Source organism: Gopherus flavomarginatus, chromosome 6, assembly GCF_025201925.1.
Source record: "Gopherus flavomarginatus isolate rGopFla2 chromosome 6, rGopFla2.mat.asm, whole genome shotgun sequence".
In the NCBI taxonomy this organism is placed as follows: Eukaryota; Metazoa; Chordata; order Testudines; family Testudinidae; genus Gopherus; species Gopherus flavomarginatus.
In genome coordinates, this window is record NC_066622.1 from 138,845,886 (window position 1) to 138,866,412 (window position 20,527).

The 20,527-nt window shown below is 66.0% G+C and overlaps 1 protein-coding gene across 1 annotated transcript in view; it reads right to left on the reverse strand.

The window, feature by feature from the left end:
- Positions 1-1,385: 1,385 nt before the first annotated feature.
- SLIT1 (slit guidance ligand 1) overlaps positions 1,386-20,527 on the reverse strand; it is a 120,383-nt gene continuing 101,241 nt past the window's right edge. Inside the window, exons 23-37 of the mRNA XM_050957972.1 lie at positions 19,607-19,678; positions 19,224-19,295; positions 17,455-17,526; positions 16,271-16,434; positions 11,879-12,003; positions 11,496-11,593; positions 8,439-8,584; positions 7,673-7,766; positions 6,674-6,808; positions 5,988-6,219; positions 5,344-5,474; positions 4,602-4,756; positions 4,068-4,356; positions 3,079-3,290; positions 1,386-2,649 (exon numbers count right to left, since the gene is read on the reverse strand). Coding sequence (XP_050813929.1) covers positions 2,411-2,649; positions 3,079-3,290; positions 4,068-4,356; positions 4,602-4,756; positions 5,344-5,474; positions 5,988-6,219; positions 6,674-6,808; positions 7,673-7,766; positions 8,439-8,584; positions 11,496-11,593; positions 11,879-12,003; positions 16,271-16,434; positions 17,455-17,526; positions 19,224-19,295; positions 19,607-19,678 — 2,236 coding nt within the window. The 3' untranslated portion in view covers positions 1,386-2,410. The remainder of the gene's footprint in view (positions 2,650-3,078; positions 3,291-4,067; positions 4,357-4,601; positions 4,757-5,343; positions 5,475-5,987; positions 6,220-6,673; positions 6,809-7,672; positions 7,767-8,438; positions 8,585-11,495; positions 11,594-11,878; positions 12,004-16,270; positions 16,435-17,454; positions 17,527-19,223; positions 19,296-19,606; positions 19,679-20,527) is intronic.

Below are 20,527 nucleotides of genomic sequence, written 5' to 3' on the forward strand. Positions count from 1 at the left end.
ACTATAACAAACTGAAATACAAATATATATTAGAATCTGTAAGTATTCTGTAGAAAGAGATACTTTAGAGGTTAGCTTACAACGAGCAACAGAAAATGACCCCAGCCTTGGCATCGGGCGAAACGGCACGGCCCAGCCAGACCCAGCAGCGGGCAGCTGGGGGGGCTCAGGATGGGGGGGGTGCCCGAGTGTTGGTTGGTTGGGTGGGGTGAAGCCAGAATCAATTAAAGCTCTTGACAGAACTTGCTGCAAACTGCCCCGATGCCCCAGGGCGGGGGGAGGGCCGGGGCCCAGGCAAACGGCAGCCGGCGCCCATGAACTGGAGCCGTCGGCCTGGGTCCTGGTATGTTTGGGTAGAACTGGGCGGGGGTGTCTCAATGGGCCCGGAACCAGGCACCCCCAGGGCATGGGACAGCAGCAGGGGTATGTCACAGGCGCACTGGCCCCCAGCTGGGGGGGCGTTTGGGAATTGTGCTGGCAGCAGGGCGAGTGCTTGGCCTGGGATAACAACCCCCACTCCCCTAGGGGATGCTGGGGGGTTGGGGCCTGTCGCACCCCCTGGCGTGACTTGGGTTCCATTATATCCAGGCTGTACAGCCTGGCTCAGCCGCTCAGGCCCCCCCCGCCCATACACACACTGGGCCAGCCCCCATGCAGGGCTGCCAGGTGCCCAGTTTCTGACCAGGACGTCTCAGCAAAAAGGGAGCTGGCGGCTCCGGGCAGCACCACTGACCGGGCCATTAACAGGCGGCGGCACAGCAGGGCTAAGGCACCTCCCTGCCTACCCTGGCTCCACGTGGCTCCCGGAAGCAGAGGCACATCCCCGCTCCGGCTCCTACGGGTGGGGTCATCCAGGGCCCTCCACATGCTGCACCAGCTCCGCAGCTCCCATTGGCTGGGAACTGGCCAATGGGTGCTGCAGGGACGGCGCATGCAGCTGTGGCAGTGTGCAGAACCACCTGGCTGTGCCTCCACATAGGAGCTGGAGTGGGGAACATGCTGCTGCTTCTGGGAGCTGCTTGAGGTAAGCACTGCCCTGAGCCTGCACCCCTGAGCCACCCCCTACCCTGATCCCCCTCCCACCCTCCAAACCCCTCACATTCAGCCCGCCCCCCCCCGCAGCGTCTACATACCCAGCCAGAGCTCTCACCCCCGAGCCCTGATCGCCCCCCCATCCCAGCCCGGAGCCCCCTCCAGCACCCCTTAGTTCTGACCCTACCCTGGAACCTGCAACCCCAGCCCAGAGCCCTCACCCCCCCCGCACCCCAGAACTCCTCATCCCTGGCTCCACCCCAGAGCGCCGTGGGGCTGCTTCCTGCCCATGCCAGAGCAGGACCCAGCTGGGCCTTCACAGTGCGCCAGCTGCTGCCATCAGCCTTGCTGCTGGGCTCCTAGCCACGGGAGCCCCTGGTTTTTCGAGTGCCCTATTCCAGTGGAGCACAGGGCAGTGTGGGGTCGTCCCCCCCTCCCCACAGCATGCAGGGCCCTGCTCAGGAGTGGGGAGGGTTAAAATCGCCCAGCTGTCCAACCATTCACTGCCCCCCCCTCCCATGGCACACAAACAAGAGGGCAGTGACATGGCCCTGTGTTAACTGGGAGGCGGGAGGGGCACCCAGCCTGCAGCAGCAGAGGGGAGCCCCCCCGCCCCGCCAGTGGCACCCAACAGCCAACGCGGGAGCTCCTTTGGTACGTGGCCCGGCCCAGGGACCAGCAGCCATGGGCACCCCTGCGCTGCAGCCAGGCCGCTGGTGCCAGCCGAGGAGAGGGGTGCCTGCGGCCGGCCCAACGCTGCTACACCCACGACCGCACTGCGTTTGCCTGGGGTCACGTGGCCAGGCCTCCAGCCCAAACACTGACCTGGGGGGCTGGCACAGCGGGGGGCTCGTGCCCTGTGGACAGCACAGGGCTCACCACGCCCATGGCGAGGGTGGTGGAGGGAGTCCACGTCTCTGGCCACCACGGCTCCTGCATTGCCCACGAACTGACACTGCTGCTGTTACAGCCAACGTCACACCACTGAGTCGGGCGCGGCCAAAGGCAGCAGGGTCAGAGCCCCCCCCCGCCAGTGGCCAGGCCCCCGGTTCCTTGGCTGCCCTGACAGCAGGCCGGGAGCACGTGGTTCTGGGGCTGTACAAAGCGGAGAAACAAACACAGGGTGGGGGCTGGGCCTGCTCACCATGTCCCCCCCACTACAAATACATTTGGGGAGCTGCAGTTTTAAAAACCCTCCCTAGCTACATGGATGTTCTGCGGTGGCTCGCGGCACGTGGCAGCCCCTGCTCCAGGGTGGCCGGGCAGCACCGTGGGCTTTGAGAGGCCCGGCTCACGGGCGGTGCCTCCAGCGGCTCCACCCCGTCTCGTGGCGTTCTCCTCGGCGGGCCCTGGCTCTGCTGCCTCCCGCCGCCGGCTGCTACATGCACCGGGTGCAGCCGCACTTGCTGGCCTTCTCCACCTCCTCCACGAAGGAGGAGCCGTCGCTGCACTCGAAGGTGAACTTCCTCCGTTTCAGGCGCAGCCCCGTGCAGCAGCCCTGGCCCTGGCAGGAGCCCCGGCACTCCACCCAGGAGACTGGGCGCGTGGTCTGGCAGATGGCATAGCCCCGCTGCACCTGGGGGTGGTCCCGCACCGGCTCGCCCCGGCACTCCGACTCTGCAGGGCCAGGAGAGAGGCAGTCAGCCCCGGGGGCACGGCGCGGGCTGAGCACCCGCCGAGGAGCCTGGCATGTCATCCTCTGCACATTGGCGAGGCCCTGGCCCTGGGCGCGCAGCTCTGTGGCACCTGCTGGCTGTGAGACTCTGCCTAGGCCCAGCCCGAGGCAGGGGGCTGAGTGCCGTCTGTGGCAGAGACCACGAGGCAGGAGCTAGCACCAAATAGCAACTGCCACCTGGAGCCCTGCTCCAGGGACATGGGGCCGGACTCACCACGGGCAGCAGTGCTACGCCAGGGCCCTGGGCACCTCTCAGCAAGTGGGGCAGGCCAGTCCGTGGGGCTCTGCCATCACAGCCACGCCCAAGGCTCGCTGGAGCAGGCCGTGACGGGACAGGGGCACTGGGAGCCCAGGGCGGGTGGGGCTCTGACCTTGGTTGCACAGCTGGCCAGCATAGCCGCTCTGGCACTCGCAGGACGCCTCCCCCCGGGCCGAGATCTGGCAATGCCCGTGCACGCACGGCAGGCTCTTGCAGGGGTTGTGGAGCTCCCCCGGCTGGCTGCACAGGGCGCCGCGGTACCCGTCATGGCAGTGGCAGCTGTAGGAGAGCGCGTCGAGGGGCACGCAGTCCCCGTGGACACACCTGCGGGGGCAGAGACACGAACCTGGGCAGAGCCGAGGGCTGCGGGCAGGGCCGTGGGGCGCCAGGCGCTCTACTGTTTGTCAGGGGCCCTGTCCAGGGGTTTAGCCGTAAGCCAGGCAGCCCGTCACGGCCTCAGTGACCCGCCGGGACAGTGCCCACAGAGCAGCCACTGGCAGCAGAGCGCGTGAGGGCGAACACCCCCCGCCCCGGAGCTGGTACCAACCCTGGCACGTCACCCCCAGCAACTCAGCAGATCCGAGCTGGCTACGCCGGCTACTCCCAGCCTGCTCCTTCCCCAGTATGCGCCCGCTGCCCCGTACGCTGCTCATTCCTCCCCTACTCAGCTCTGCCGAGGACCCTCACTCCCGACACACAGCCCCTGTCAAGCCAGTACGGCCGAGGCCCGTCACTCCCGACCCGCAGCCCCTGCCCCCCAGCTCTGCCGGGGACCCTCACTCCCGACCCACATCCCCTGTCAACCCAGTACTGCCGAAGCCCGTCACTCCCGACCCACAGCCCCTGCCAGCCTGGCTCTGCTGGGGCCCCTCACTCCCGACCCGCAGCCCCAGCCAGGCTGGTCCTGCCCCCCAGCTCTGCCCGTGCCCCTCACTCCCTACCTGCAGCCCCTGCCAGCCCGGCCCTGGGTTCCCCCATTTCTGTCAGTGCCCCTCACTCCTGACCCGCAGCCCCTGCTGCGCCAGCTGGGGGCTTTGCTGCTGGTGCCGCGAGGGGCCAGCGTCGGCTGCCTGTGGGGAAGGGGCTGGCACCCACACTCACTTGTGGCCCTGGCAGGGGCTGTGGCCCTGCTGGTCGCAGTGCGGCCCTGCCCAGCCTGGCTCGCAGTGGCAGACGGGGCCGTGGGCGGCGTCGGGCTGGCACAGGCCATGCAGACAGTACAGCTTGCGGCAGGGCTCGCAGCCCGGCACCACCCCCGGCTTCATCTGGGTCTTGGTGAAGTCCTGCAGCTCGTGGTTGATGTAGAGGTTACGGATGCAGCCGTGGAAGCTGGTGCCGTTGAGGATCTGCCAGAGGCGGAAGGCGGCCGAGTTCACGTCCACCGGCATGCCTGGCAGAGAGCGGGCATGAGGCGGACACACAGGGCACCAGCCCCCACAGCGCCACCATCCCCTCCCTCCTGGGCCCAGCGAAGCCTCGCCCACCCACCCTGGCTGACCGCCAGCCTGGGCCCACCCCCTGCCAAGCCCCTTGTGCCAGCCTCCCCAGGGGCTCTCCCCCCCCCGGCTGAGCTCAGCCCCCCGGGCAGCCCCAGGAACCCTCCCCCAAGCCTGGCGCCCCGGCTCCAGGACCCACCTCCCACGTAGAGTGGCGCCTCGCTGCTCAGGGTGTGGGGCTTGCCGAAACCATCCATGGTCATGGGGCTGCCCCCGTCGATGGAGAGATTCACCATCTGCTCGAATGTCACCAGCTCCACCGTGTGGAACTGCCCGTCGTTGATGGTCTCGGTGCTGGGGGCAGGGGCCAGACCCCAGGGTTAGTGACTGAGCCCAGTCCCACCCCGCCCCGCCTACCCCCTCCCAGCTACCCAGCCCGGCCCCACCCACCCCTCCAGCCATCCACACTCGCGGCAGTCAGTGTCTGGCATGTGGGGGCTGTGCCTAGGCCCGGGGTGGGGGATGCTATCCCAGCGCACAGACTGGGGTTCAGGGAGTGGCTCCTCCATGCACGGGGCTCAGGGCTGGCACTGCTGTCAGGGGTGCAGTTGCACTGAGCTGGGGGGCGCTGACCTTGTCTACACTGGGGCATCCATGCCAGGCTGCTCCCCACCAGTGCCACTTCGGCCAGCCACACTGGGGGCAGGCGGGACAGTGCCAGGCCTGGCAGAGCCCTCCGGGGACGGGCCAGGCTCTCCAGCCAGCCTGTGGGACACGGTTGGGGGCCCGGGGCAGGGGCAGGGGTGCAGGGGCTGTGCCTCAGGCCCCACATCACGGGTACGGCTCTGGCAGGGGTGTGAGCAGGAGGGGCAGGGGGCTCAGGCTGCCCCCCCAAAGGGGCTGCCCCCCCAGTGCCGCGGCTGGCGGGAAGGGGGCGGTACCTGTAGATGGCCGAGCTGGGGTAGCTGCCAGGGTCATAGCTGACCCGCACGTGGCCCTGGTACAGCTCTACGGCCATGTGGTCCCGATCCCCGTTGTACAGCAGGATCCCGTTGTCCTCGGCCGTGGAGACCTGGCGGGGGCGGGTCAGACCAGGTGCCACGGCCCATCAGCCAGCCTGGGCAGATCCCTAGCATCCCCGCCCGGCACCCGCCTCCCTGCACCCGCCTGGCACTCAGCCCCACCCCCTGGCCTGCATCCCTGCATCGTCCTGGCACCCAGCCCCACCTTCCTGCACTCCCCCGGCACCCAGCCCCACCTCACCCCCCTGGCACTTAGCACCTGCCTCCCTATACCCCCCGGCACCCGACCCCGCCCCCAGCCCCACCTCCCTGCACCCCCCTGGCACCCAGCCCCACCCCCAGCCCCACCTCCCTGCACCCCACCTGCTCCCAGCCCCGCCCTTAGCCCCGCCTCCCTGCATCTCCCTGGCACCCAGCACTGCTCCCTGCACCCAGCTCTGCCCCCTAGCACCTAGTCCCCTCTGCTCACCCCACGCGCCAGCCCTGCAGCAGCCCCAGGGCAGCCCTGACAGGGGCCGTGCCAGGTGGCTGACGGGTGTGGCGGGGCCGGCACAGGCCCGTACCTGCAGCGTGATGTTGGCCCGTGGCCAGTTGTGCAGGTCGGTGAATTGCAGGTACGTGTCCCGGTCCACAAAGTTGACGCTCAGCAGCTTCTCGCACTTGGGGCCCCCAAAGCCAGGGGGGCAGCGGCACACGGCCCGGCTGCCCAGCTCCACGCAGTCGGCCCCGTTCTGGCACTCGTCCCGCTGGCAGAGACTGGGCTGGGCACGAGGCGGCAGCTCACACAGCTGCCCGCTGGGGAGAGGGATGGGCCGGCACCGTGGTGAGAGAAGCCCGTGCGCCTGGGACCCCAGCGAGACCCGGGCGGCCGGCCCCCTCCCAGAGCAGGGACTGGAGCACCAGGCCAGGCCCGGCTCAGCCGCCACACAGCAGGTGCAGGGGGCTCTGGGTGCTGAGGGCAACGGCCCCCCACAGCAAACCCCAGAGATCAAGGCTAGGCAGGTTCTGGGTCCCCCTCGGCCGCACTGGGGCAGCAGCATGGGCAGGACCAGACTCCCCGGACCACGAGGCCGCTCACCTCCAGCTGCACGGCCCACGCTGGGCCCCGCCCGGGCTGTGTGCAGGGAGCGGGACGGGGTGCTAGGGAGACCACCGGGCACCCGCCTAGCGGCACTTTGCGTCCCACGCCCCCCACACAGGGCGGGCAGCCGCCTCTCCCTGGGGTGCCATGCGGCTCTGCTGGCCTCACCTGTAGCCCTGCCTGCAGAGGCAGGAGTAACCGGTCCCCTCGGCCTGGCACTGGGCACCGTGCTGGCAGCGGTGGTCCCGGCAGGCATCGTCCAGGCTACAGTTGTCCCCCCCGTAGCCGGGGGCGCACTCACACCTGGGGGGAGAGGCACCTTGCTCAGAGCCGCCACGGCCACAGGGCCCCGATCCGCCACTGCAAGGGGGCGGCTGCTCCCCCTGAAACGAGCCTAAGGGAAGGTGCCTTGTGCAGCTCCTATGAGCCCAGAGATCCACCAGCCCCCCAGCCCAGCTCCGCCCAGGGCCCACAGATCCTCCAGCCCCGCCAGCCCAACTTCAAGCAGGGCCTAGAGATCCACCGCCCCCCCCGAGCCCAGCTCCGGGCAGAGCCCGGAGATCTCACCAGCCCCCCCAGCCAGCGCCGGGCAGAGCCCAGAGATCTCACCAGCCCCCCCAGCCCAGCTCCGGGCAGAGCCCAGAGATCCTCCAGCCCCCTAGGCGCTGGCTGCCCCCATAGCAGCGTGAGTCCCAGCCCTGGAACGCAGGCGAGATGCCAGGGCGCACAGGGCAGCACTGGGACGCCACCGGACAGCAGGTCGGGCAGTGTCTGTTGGGACGTCCCTACTCCCAGCATGAGGGGGGTCTGTGCCCAGGCCCTCCAGCACCAAGGCAAACCGCCCCAGAGGGATGCCCAGAAAGGGGCCAGGCCAAAGGCACTTGGCATCCCGGGTGTCCCCCGGCTGCGGGGCCGTGCAGCCGGTGCCCCAGCCCCAGCACTGCCCCCTGCGGCCCGAGGGAGGGGAGCCCCAGCACGACGGCAAGCAGGGGCTCGATTCAGGACACTGCGGTGACAGGCGTTGCCCCTCCCCCATGCCTGGGGACTGGGGGTCTCTGGGCTTGTGCCCATGACCGTCCCATGTCTGGGGCAGCCCAACGTGCCCTGTGCCCAGCCACATGGGCACGGAACAGGGGGGGGTTTAACCCTTCATGGGTGGGTACTCACCGGGGCCCCTTGGCAGTGACAACGCACTGGGCACGGGGCTGGCAGTGGTTGAGCTCCACGGAGCAGAGATCCAGCAACTCCTCGCAGGTCCGTCCTGGACAAGGGAGGGGAGAGGCCAGGCTCAGCGGGCCACAGCAGCCCTCTGCTCCCAGCGCTGCTGCGGGTGGGCAGTGCCAGCACGGACCCGTCCCAGCCTGCCGCCCCGAGCTTCCCCTGGGCCCAGCTCAGCGAGACGGAAGGGAGGGAGGGGAGCTCTCCCCATGGCCATGGGGAGCATGCAGGCGGGTCTGTGCGGGAGGCTGGCACAGGGCACCACAGCCTGGCAGAGAAGGTCCTCAGGCCATGTGCTCTCCAGGCAGTTCCCCCTGGTGCCCACCCAGGCCTCCCCGCCCCGCCTTGCCCATTCGGCTCTGGGTCAGGGAGATGCTGCCAGGAGGCCTGGTCTGTGAATCATCCCTCTGGCACAAGCAGCGGGACCCAGCCCCGGGGCCTGCGCCCGGCTCCCACGGGCATGGGCTGGGACACCGAATGTCACCAACTGCCCAGTGGCAGGGCCCTGCTCAGGGGAGCAGGGCGGGAGAGGCATGGCTGGCTGCGGGGGGCAGGTGGACAGACGGACAAACATGTATGGGGCCAGGGAGAGCTTTCTCCTCCTGCGGGAGTGGTTCTGGCCCTTCCACCCAGACTGCCCGGCTGGGGCCCTCGGAGGCCGATTCCCAGGGGTGCTGTCCCTGGCGGCCCTGGGAGAGCCCCTCCTGCCCCTTACCTGTGTAGTGGGGCTGGCACAGACAGGTGGAGTTTCCAAGCCCAGGAACGCAGGTGCCCCCGTTGGCACAGGCCTGGTCCTGGTCCTGGCAGGCGTCGGTGATGGCGCTGCAGGTCGGCCCCTCGAATCCTGCTGCACAAAGGCACCTGCCAGGTGGGGAGGAAAACAACCCACAGGTAACACCAGAGACCCAGCCGCCCAGCTAACCCCACGGCTGGGCTGGCACCGAACAGCCCCCAAAACCACTGCGCTGGGGCCCCCTGTTGGCTCTGCAGCAATTTTCACCTGACCCCCCCACCCCCGGCCTGCGTTCCCAGAGGGGCGCACCCGGGACACTCAATGGAGCGAGCAAAGCCCAGGGGCCACGGGCAGCACCTCCTGCCCTTTGCAGATATGTCTGCCTTTGACCCCGCACCACTCTGTGAGAGTGGGACCCCCCATCCCCAGGGAAACTGACACCCAGAGCTCCAAGGAGACGTGCCCCAGGAAACACCCCAAGGCAGCGAAAGAGCTGGGGCTAGAACCAGCCGTACCTGGCAGCTCCCTACTCTAGCCCCCGGTGCACGATCCCTCAGGACGGGACCCAGGAGTCCTGTGCTCTATCTGCCTCCCAGCCAGAGCCAGGCACGGGAAGAACCCAGGAGTCCTGTGCTCTATCCCCCTCCCAGCCAGAGCCAGGCATGGGAAAAACCCAGGAGTCCTGTGCTCTCTTCCTCTCCCGGCCAGAGCCGGGCATGGGAAGAACCAAGGAGTCCTGTGCTCTATCCCTCTCCCAGCAAGAGCCAGGCACAAGAAGAATCCAGGAGTCCTGTACTCTGTTCCCCTCCCGGCCAGAGCCGGGCATGGCAGTGGCAATGCTGGTGATTAAACCCTGTGCCCAGCGCCAGCTAGCTCTGAACTGGTGCAGCTCCAAAGGGGATCGGGCCAGGAAAGGCTCCAGGACTGGGCTGGGCTTTGCCTGCTGCAGGAAGCGCCCTGAGGCCTGGTGCCCGCTGCAGCGTGGGCACTGGGGTGAGGGCTGCGTCACCACGCTGATCAGCGGGAACCCAGGACAGTCTTTGCACGGGCCCAGCCCGGGATGCACCCAATCCTGGGCCAGGGCCAGCTGTGGGTCCCGTGGTTGTAAAGGGGTGGGAGCAGGGGATGGGTTCACAGGATGCCCTGTCATGAGCTGGGCCTGTGGTCAGCGCCCCAGGAGAGAGGAAGCTGTTAGAGATGAATTACTGGGAAGCCCCAAAACCAGCAGTTCCAAGAACCTGCCTGGCCTGAAATCACTGCTCAGCATCAGCTCACGTCACTGCCAGTGTGTGTGTGAGTGTGTGCGTGTGCACAGTGTGTGTGTGTGACTGCATGTGCACAGTGTGTGTGTGTGTGTGCATGTGCACGCACAGTGTATGCATGAGTGCGTGCGTGTGCACAATGTGTGCGTATGAGTATGTGTGCATGTGTGTGCACAGTGTGCGCGAGTGTGTGAGCACAGTGTGTGTGTGCACATGCATGCGCACAATGTGTGCGAGTATGTGTGCATGTGTGTGCACAGTGTGTGTGCGTGTGCACAGTGTGTGTGTGCACGCACAGTGTGTACAAGTGTGTGTGCATGTGCGTGTGTGCATGTGTGCACACAGTGTGTGCGTGAGTGTGCGCGCATGTGTGTGCACAATGTGTGCATGTGAGTGTGTGCGCGTGTGTGTGTGCATGTGCACGTACTGGGCTGCGGGGGTGGTCCCCGTGCAGCATCATGCAGTGTGCATGTGAGTGTGTGTGCAAGTCCAGTGTGCGACTGTGTGTGCATGTGCACAGCATGAGTGTGTGCAAGTGCACAGTGTGTGCATGAGTGCACGTGCAAGTGCGTTGCTCGTGTACATGCATAGATGGGTGCAGCATGCATGTGTGTGTTACACGTGTACACACGTGTGTGTGCAAAGGAGGCTGGGGGTGGCTGGCTGACACAAAGGATTTGCTGTGGGCCCTGGGCCGTGCTGCCCTCCCCCGGGGCCGGGGCTGCTTGGCTGGCCATGCCTGCTTGGTGAGCTCTGCAACCCACCAAGGGCCAGGCTGGCTGGCGCGGAGGCTGGGTTGCCGTGGCGACGGGCTGAGGCCATCCAGCGTGGGCGCTGGTGTCCGGGGGGGGGTGGGCACGTGCGGGCAGGGCTGGCTGTGCCACGCTTCCCAGGGGCCCATTGGCTCCCTTCCTCCGCAGTGTGACGGGGCGTTTCTCTGGGGTGCGGGAAGAGACCAGGCGGCCTCCGGCTTCCCGTGGGGAGTGCGTGAGCCCCACTCCCAGGGCTGGCTCCTGTGCCCGGCTGGGCCCCCGCCTGCACACAGACCTGCTTGGACTCAGGGGCTGCCCTGGCACTGAGCTCCCCAACCCACGCTCTCATCGACGGGGGAACAGGGCGAGCGGCTGGGCCCAGCGGCATGGGGGGCTCCTGTCTGAGGGACGGAGAGGGGCCGCTCGACATGGAGCAGAGCACATGCAGGGATGGGGGGGGGCGCCCAGTATCCCTGCCCCACAGCCCCATGGGCTGCAGCACGGCCCCCCAGTCCCTCGCTGCACCTTCTCCAGCACCTCCCTGCTCCCGCCCCCCAGCCAGCCCCACCCGGCCTTGGCCCGCGGGATCCCAGCCCCCGGGCTCTGTGAGCTGGCATGGCAGCCAGGCCCAGGTCTCAAGCTGCAGCTGGTTAAATGCAAGGTTTCCCCCTCCTCCCAGCGGGGCCCTGCGGCTTGCCAAGTGCACACAGCCCCTCGGAGAGACACTGATCGCAGCTCTGGGGGATGCGCCCTGGGAGCCGGCTGCACAGACCATCCCCGCTGCACTGAGCCGTCCCGCGGCCGGTCTCCAGACTGCCTGCTCCAGCCCAGAGTGCGTGGGGTGGGAAGCCGGGAACCCCAGCCATGCCGGCGGCAGACGAGTCCCAGATCCACCCTGGGAGCCACGGTGCAGCGTCACACACCCTGCGCTGGGCACCACCCGGCCCTGTGTGGGTACCCAGTGCCATCCCTGGTGCCCCATCTCCAGGGGTCCCACAGCCGTAACCCCCCACGCTCGCACTCACGTGAACCCAGCTCCCTCCTGCTCCGGGGGCTGGCAGGTCCCGCCGTTGGCACAGGGGCTACTGGAGCAGCTGTCCACGGGCTCCTCACAGTCCTTGCCCTGGGGACGGAGAGCTCGAAGCTAGGAGCTGGTCACACAGCACAGGCCACGCGGTCCCCATCCAGTCCCTGGACCCTTTCATGAGCAATACCCTGGCAGAGCCCCATCCTGTGGGGAGCGGTGCCCCACCAGGCAGGCTCAGGGAGCAGGCAGTGGGTGCGAGTGCCCCCCCCTCCCTGATTTGAAGTGTTGGCAGAGCCCTGGGTTCTTGCCCACGTCTTGCTGCCTGTGACATGCAGCAGGAGGCAGTGACAGCGAACGAATGCCCAGACCCCCCCCACTCACCTTGTACCCGCTGGGGCAGGTACAGCGGTAGGCGGCCAGCGGATCCCTGTGGCAGGTGCCTTGGTTCTGGCATGGGCTGGAGAGGCAGGGATCACACTTGGCCTGGATGCTCAGGGCCGGCGGACCTGGCGGGGGAAAGGTCCCGACAGTAACGAGGGAGGGTCCCTGGAGCCCGCTGGCAGTGTGTGACTGTGCGGGGGGGCGCGGCGGCACAGGCCCAGCCGCTGTTAGCCAGGCTGCTTTGGGCTCAGAGCCGTACTCCCAGGGCCAGCTAAGCCAGCAGGCCCAGCCCCTAACGCACGGTTGGGCTACGCAGGGAGGTGTTTGACCACCGTGCCAGGCAGCCGGCGCCGAGCGCAGCATGACCATCCCTGGAGCACAGCGGAGCAGCTCCCCGTGCTCAGCCGCCAACTGCAATGGGCTGGGGGGACCGGGGGCAGGAGCAGGGGTCTATGGCCAGTCTGATTGCCCCGTCTGACCACCGGCACAATCCAGGCCAGGGACCCTCCCCAAGGCCCCAAGCTCCTGGAACTGGTTCAGAGAGCCGTCCGATGCAAAGCCTCCAGTGACGGGGAACCCGCCCCGTGCCCTGCAAGGGGCCAGTGGTTAATTGTCCTCCCTGTTAAATGGGAATGTCTGGCTCCAGCAGGGCTGTCCCTAGCCAAACCTCTCCTCCCCAGGGCGACACTTACAGACTGGGATCGAGCCATCTCCCAGCCATCAGACACTGAGCAGCCAGAGCTCCAGCTGCCTCGCCCTACGGCAGGTTTCCAGCCCCTGAACCAGACTCAGAAAATCCACGGCCAGGAGTCTGTGATCACCTTATCTGAGCAGTGCCCAGCACGAGCCACGCGATGGCCCTGGAGTCACTACACTCTGCACCAGGCCAGAGCGTTTGAGAAACTGCCCAGCTCCATTCAGCAATGGCCAGTGATGGAGAACCCGCCCGAGGCCAGGTAACGCGTGCTGCTGGCTAGTTACCGTCACTGGTAAAGAAACACCGTGTTTCCCATCTGCACGTCCAGCCACTGGCCCGTGTGAGACCTTCCTCAGCTGGACTGCAGAGCCCGGGGTTAAATACCGGTTTCCCAGGCAGTGCTGGCAGACTGGGATCCAGCCATCCCTTAGCCATCTCCTTCTTAAGCTAAAGAGATCGAGCTCCTTGAGTCTGTCACTATCAGACAGGTTTTCTAATCCTTTAATCATTCCCGTGGCTCTTCTCTGACCCCTCCAATCTACCTGCATCCTTCTTGGCTTTATGGGCACCAGACCTGGACACAGGATCCCAGCAGCGGTCGCACCAGTGCCAAATCCAGAGGTAAAATAACCTTCCTGCTCCTTCTCGAGCCCCCTGTTCATGCAGCCCAGGGTTGCACTGGCCCTTCTCGTCTCCCACTGGGAGCTCCTGTTCAGCTGAGTGCCCACTCTGACCCTCGTGTTTTTCAGCGTCGCTGCTTCCCAGGATGGAGTCCCCCCTCGGGTGAGTAGGACCGAGTGCTTGTGCCCAGAGCTCGTTACGGAGCCGTACGAAACGCAGGCAGAGTCACAGCCCCGTCAGGTGAGTAGGGCCGAGTGCTTGTGCCCAGAGCTCATTACGGAGCCGTACGAAACGCAGGCAGAGTCACAGCCCCGTTGGGTGAGTAGGGCTGAGTGCTTGTGCCCAGAGCTCATTACGGAGCCGTACGAAACGCAGGCAGAGTCACAGCCCCGTCGGGTGAGTAGGGCCGAGTGCTTGTGCCTAGAGCTCGTTACGGAGCCGTACGAAACGCAGGCAGTCACAGTCCTGTCGGGCCCTTGAGAGGGTAGCGAGGCCAAGTCACCCAACCAGCCCTGCCAGGCGTGTGTCTAACCTCCACGATGGGGATCCTACATCCTCCCGTGGGAGCCTGGCCCAGAGCTTTGCTGCCCTGAGCGTTCATTTTCCGAATACCAAACCAAAATCCCTGGCTCCTTGTCCGGCCTGCAGTGGGCATAGGGACCTGATCCCTGTCCCCTTTAGAACAGCCCTGCCCATACGCTTTCAGGTCTCCCCCTCAGCTCTGTCTCCAGCTGAACACACCCAGTTTTCAGCCTTTCCTCAGCGCTCAGAGTATCGACCCCTCCGAGCGTTGTTGTTGCTCCCCTGGGGTCCCCAGCTCGCCAAGTCACCACACCTGGGGCTAGTGACTGTTTGTGGGTCCCTGTTACAGACATTACACAGCGTAGGGCCAAGAACCCCTCCCTGCGGGCCCCCAGTAGCCACATGCCCGCCCCATGCCGATCCCCTCCAGGCACATTTGGGACCGAGCAGCCAGCCAGATCCTGCGCTGCTCCCCGTGTGCCAAGGCCGGTTTGTGGGGTTCTTGTTTGCAATGGCAGTGTCTTGGGCCCAGCCACTAGCACGTGCACCCCAAGCCTGAAGCCCATCGAATGGGAGCCTGGCTACACGGAGCGGCTCCATTTCAGTCCCTGCCAATCCTAGGGGAAGCAGGGGCAGCGCTGACCCGCCGGGTTGAAGCAGGGGCCTGTGCCTGGCGGGGTGAGTCTCACCCTCTTTGGGACAGTCTGTAAAGCAGCCGCCACCACACTGGGTTTCCTTCCGGCTCTTTTCTTTCAAGCCCTGTTTGGTCAGTGCAGCGTGGGCTGGCTCCGGGGCCGAGGGGTTAAAACGGGCTCATCTCCCCAGCAGGCCGCTGTGGGGAGGGTCCTGGCCTAGCGAGAGGGGGTCATTTCTCAGAGTCACTCGGCTGCTGACTGAGACCCCACTGGGCCCCTCTATGGTCTCGGGGTAGCGATCGGCCAGTGGATCACGCAATGGCCAGATCGGCCCCAATGCCCCGCTCCCTCCGTGGCCAGTCTGTGAGTAGCCGGTGCAGCCGCTATGGGGTAAGCCGAACACCATGCAGGTCTCGTCCTGGTCTCCAGTATTTGGCTCAGCCCCTAGGGCCTGGAGTCTCATGTGCTGCTGGAATTCCAGCTCCGCCCCCTGGGGGGGGGTCCTGTCACCCCGATAAATATCTGCTCCTGATTGGAGAGCGTGGCCCGAACTGGTGCCTCTTGCTGCTGTGGAATCAAAGTCCTCCTGGGAACGTGAGAGCAGCCTGCCCGGCCCAGGGCCCCCGCGTCCCTTTCGCCCTGGGGGGCTGTGCTGTGCTGGGGGCTGGCCCCAGGGACCCCCGACCCCACAGCAGGGACAGGCAGAAGGACAAGGCAGCGTTTGCACCTGCTGACCCACGCCCAGCAGGTGCAAAGCCCGGTTAGATCAGTCACTGCCTGCACTCAGGGCGGGTTTGCTGGTGCTGGCGAAGCACTGGGCGTTCTGCCGCGCTGTGACCAGTGCCGGGGGGGTCACTGACCATGACTAGCTACAGCCAGCCCTGGCTGCTAGGCTCTGACCCGGTGTGACCCATCTCCACGGAGTGTCCTCCTCTCCCCGCCGAGGGTCTGGCTGCCTGGACCGAAGGGGGGCTTAGCCGTCAGACTCACCCACTGGCCGGCGTGGGCCAGGAGTCACGAATCACAGACACTTCGAGCCAGGCCCTGGCATCGCTCAGGGAACAGAGCTGCCCTTCTGCAGCCAGGCACCTTTCCCGGCCCAGCTCCTGTGCCAGGCCCCGCATTGTCCAGGGAGCCCCGACATGCTAGGTGGGGGCCAAGCCAGAGCCAGCAGCCAGAGCGGAAGCAAGACCCATTCCCACTAGAACTAAGGGGAACCCCATTTCCACCCAGCAGGAAATTAACGCCGGGGCAGCACGCCGAGGGACCGGGGCTGGACTCCTCTCCCTGACCGACACGCTCCAGCTCAGACAGGGGTACGTCCGCCCAGCAACCAAACAGCCACTCTCCGCCAGCAGGGCTGGAAAACTGCTGGGGAGACGTCTGGGCTCTGGGGCCCCCTGAGGGGGAGGGTCCCGGAACCCGGGCTGCACCCTGAGCCGCAATATCTACACAGCCGAGCTTAGCGCTGCGAGCCCAGTCGGCTGAGCCCACCCGCTGCGGCCCGGGCTAGACATACTCCAGTGAGACTGGGCTGGAGGCATAATTCAGGGCAGGTTCTCCGGCCTGTGCTGTGCAGGACGTCAGATGGGCTGCTCGGCAGGGTCCCTTCTGGCCCTGGTGTCTCTGACTCTCGCAGCAGCCCAGGAGGATCAGCGGAGGGAAACTGAGGCACAGGGTTGAGGGGGGTTGCCACATGGAGAAGGTGTCTCAGAGCTGAGTGTAGGGCTCAGGACCCCCTGGGTCCAAGCTCTGCATGTGACCCACTGCAGCACACGATCCCCTGCCCGCAGCGATCCCACCCGGCCCATTCGCTCCGGCGTCAGCCCACAGGGGTGACAACTGGGGCAGGGGTCAGAGTCCATGGGACCCTGTCCATGCTCACGCGCCTGCCCAGGTGCTGAATGGGCCCCTCACCTTGGCACTCAAACTTCTTGGCCGGGGTGGTGAGCAGCAGCTTGCCTTCCATGTCAGGCGGGCCGGCGCAGCGGGCGATGCCGGGCTCCTTGTAGCCCGTTTTGACCCAGCCCGAGAGCCAGCGCAGGTGGCAGTCGCAGTGCAGGGGGTTGGCCCCGATGGCGCTGCACAGGGGAGACAAGAGCAAAGGCCAGTCAGCAAGACCTGGCCCTGGGGCGGGATGAGCCCGCCTGGCCCTACTCCCTTCGCAGCCCCTGGGCTGAGCGAGGCCAACTGGCAGGACCAACTCCCAGGGCTGGTGCTCCATGGGAGCTGCTGGTTCCCCCCCACCCGCGGGTGCGGGGAAGACAAGGGTGCAGTGCCCAGGCACCTCTTCCAGGGGGCACACCGCTCCCACAAATCCAGCGCCAGCTCCAGGGGAGCAGGTCCAACCCCTGGGGCAGGGGGGAGCCCCCCTTCCCCAGAGCCAGGCGAGTGGCGTCCCGGTTTGTCTCGGGGGCTCGGCCCTGACTGCTCCAAGGTGCCCTGGGAAGGAGGCAGTCCTTGAGCCCCCCCTCTGGGGCGCCCCCTCCTAGGAGCAATTGGCGGCCGCTGCCCCAGGGCACGTCAGGACGTGGGAGACCCAGGCACTTCCTGCTCATCGAGGTTTCGGCGCTTGGCTGCCCGCCTGCTGCGGTCTCTCCTGTAGCCGACGGGTGCCCTGATCAGGGCTGGCTGTCCTGGGCCAGTGCGGATCTTAGCTAAAAGGCCGAGAAGCTGCACGGCCCCACAGCGCAGAGGGACTGGCGCCCGCCAGCAGCACAGAGCAGCTGGGTCCCCTTTGCACTTACTGGGTCCCGCATCAGCGGCACTGGAGTTCCCACCCCAGCCAGCTCGTGCTTAGAGCCCCACATAACGCGGCAGAGAGTTGGGGGCATGACCAAGGCAGCACTCGCGGCACAGGTCGCCGGCGGTGACGGCAAGGCCTCGGCCGCGTGTCGCCCATCAGGCTGCAGAGAGAAGCTGGAACCCGGCCCCAGGTATGGCCTGATGGCGCTGACCCCAGCAGAAAAGACCCCCCCCCCCACCCGGCAGTGATTGTCTCCTGCCCTTTGGGGCCTGTCTGCGATCCCTGAGCTCTGCAGGGAGCCCAGCCAGCCACCGTGCAGCCTTCCCGGGGCAGCCAGGTGCAGGGGGCTACTCACAGGTGGGACAAGGAGGTGACGTCGGCGAAGATGCCCTCTGGCAGGCCGGAGATGTCATTGCCATGCAGAGACCTGCGGGAACAAGAGGCTCTGAGCCCAGAGGGCACCAGCAGCTTGGGATCAAGGCTGATGCCAACACAGGGCCAGAGTGTGCCACCGGGGCAGCCTGTGCACTTCCATCAGAGCCAGGCACGCACCCGCCAGCGCGGTGCCCGGAGGGACACCCAGGCAGCTTAAGTGTCCTGTGGCACCATATAGACTAACAGACATTTTGGAGCATGAGCTTTTGTGAGTGAATACCCACTTCGCCAGATGCACGAAAGCTCATGCTCCAATATGTCTGCTAGTCTACAAGGTGCCACAGGACACTCTGCTGCTTTTACAGATCCAGACTAACACGGCTACCCCTCTGATACTTTTCACCAGGCAGCTTAGACGCTCGGCTACATCCACCTGGAGTCAGCGGAGAAGCAGCCCCGCCCCTCGCCCACCTCTCCCCACCCCACCCCCGGTCACTGGCACTGCACAGCGTCCGCCCAGCACCTTCCCCAGCCCCCCAGCCCCTGGCACTGGACAGAGTCCGCCTGGCACCTTCCCCAGCCCCCCAGCCCCTGGCACTGTGCAGTGTCCTCCCGGTACCTTCCCCAGACCCCGTTCACTGGCACTGCACCGCGTCTACCTGGCACCTTCCCCAGCCCCCCAGCCCCTGGCATTGCACAGCGTCCGCCCAACACCTTCCCCAGCCCCTGGCACTGGACAGAGTCCGCCTGGCACCTTCCCCAGCCCCCCAGTCCCTGGCACTGTGCAGCATCTGCCTGGCACCTTCCCCAGCCCCTGGCACTTCACAGCGTCTGCCCAGCACCTTCCCCAGGCCCCCAGCCCCTGGCACTGCACAGTGTCCTCCCGGTACCTTCCCCAGACCCCGTTCACTGGCACTGCACCGCGTCTACCTGGCACCTTCCCCAGCCCCCCAGCCCCTGGCACTGGACAGAGTCCGCCTGACACCTTCCCCAGCCCCCTAGTCCCTGGCACTGTGCAGCATCTGCCTGGCACCTTCCCCAGCCCCTGGCACTTCACGGTGTCTGCCCAGCACCTTCCCCAGCCCCCCACACTGCGCAGCGTCCTCCCGGTACCTTTCTCAGACCCCGGTCATTGGCACTGCACAGCGTCTGCCTGGCACCTTCCCCAGCCCCCGTCCCCTGGCACTGCGCAGCGTCCACCCGGCACCTTCCCCAGCCCCCGTCCCCTGGAACTGCGCAGCGTCCACCCAGCACCTTCCCCAGCCCCCTAGCCCCTGGCACTGCACCGCGTCCGCCCAGCACCTTCTCCAGCCCCCAGCCCCTGGCACTGCACCGCGTCTGCCTGGCGGCATGTTCCCCAGCCCCCCAGCCCCTGGCACTGCACTGCGTCTGCCTGGCGGCACGTTTCCCAGCCCCTGGCACTGCACCGCGTCCGCCCGGCACCTTCCCCAGCCCCCCAGCCCCTGGCACTACACCGCGTCTGCCCAGCACCTTCCCCAGCCCCCGGTCCCTGGCACTGCACCGCGTCTGCCTGGCGGCACGTTCCCCAGCCCCCTGCTTCAGAGCTGAGCTGGCACACACATCCTGATGCTGCACATCTCACCCCCTGGAGCTGTGGGTGCTCAGCACTTCCCCAAAGCAGGCCTCTGACAGGGCCACGGAGGTGCCACCTGGGCCCTGCCCTGGCCCCGTGCTGTGAGCAGGGCAGGGCAGGGCAGGGCACCACTCCGGGCACAGGCACGTACTTACAGCAGCCGGAGCGCCCGGAGCCCTTCGAAGGCGAGCAGGGGGATGCATTGCAGGGCGTTGTAGCTGAGGATCCTGGGGAGGCAGAGGAGGAAACAACAAGTGGTCACGACCCCTGAGTGCCAACATGCACCCGGCGAGGCTCCCTTGGGCCGCTCCCACACCATTCGCCCCTAATGGGACGTCTCACTAGCACCCGGGCAAAGACCTGGCACCCCATGCACACAGCCTCTCAGGCGCCCTCCAGCAGTGCCGCTAATTATGGTTCTTAGTACAGGAACCGGCTGCTGGACTGCACAGCCCAGAGGCCTCAGCAGCAAGCCCGGCCTATTGTCTCCCGGCCTTCGCCCACCCACTGCTCGGCTGGGTCAGGAGCCAGGACTTACAGGGTGGTGAGCTGGCTCATGTTGGTGAAGGAGGAGTTGCTCAACGAGCTGATCTTGTTGTTGCTCAGGTCACTGGAAAACACAAGCGCAGCAGGGGGGTCAGTTGGAGCTGGGCTCCCAGCCGCCCCCCAGCCCGTGGGGTGGCACTGGCTGGTTTCACTGGGTGGCACTGGCTGGCAGCCCGAGGGAACAGTGGTTTTGCAGGAGATGCTGACCCCTGTGGCCAGTCTAGGACACCCCTGGGTGCCTTGCAGCTGGTGTGGTGATTCCTCTGCCACTGTGGGTTCCCCTCGTCCACTGGGTCCCAGACACTGCGCACCAGCAGCTCCAGGAGGAAGCTGTTTCCTCTCGCAGTTTAGCCACGTGCCATTAGATTAACGAGTGCTGCCAATGCTCGCGTCGCTGGCAAGTCTCCTGGCCGCTGGTGGCTCTTGTAAGCCCCATGTCATAAACAGATAGTTAAGGGTTAATGTCTCTTTTACCTGTAAAGGGTTAAGAAGCTCAGTAAACCTGGCTGACACCTGACCAGAGGACCAATGGAGGGACAAGATACTTTCAAATCTTGGTGCAGGGAAGTCTTTTGTTTGTGCTGTTTGTTTTTGTTGTTCGCTCTCGGGACTGAGAGGGACGGGACATCAATCCAGGCTCTCCAAATCTTTCTGAATCAGTCTCTCATGTTTCAAACTTGTAAGTAATTAGCCAGGCAAGGCGTGTTAGTCTTATGTTTGTTTTCTCAACTTGCAAATGTTTCTTTTTGCTGGAAGGATTTTTACCTCTGTTTGCTGTAACTTTGAACCTAAGGCTGGGGCTGGGGGACATCTGGTCTATAGGAATCTGATTACCCTGGAAAGCATTTTCCATCTTGATTTTACAGAGATACTTTTTACCTTTTCTTTCTTTAATTAAAAGCTTTCTTTTTAA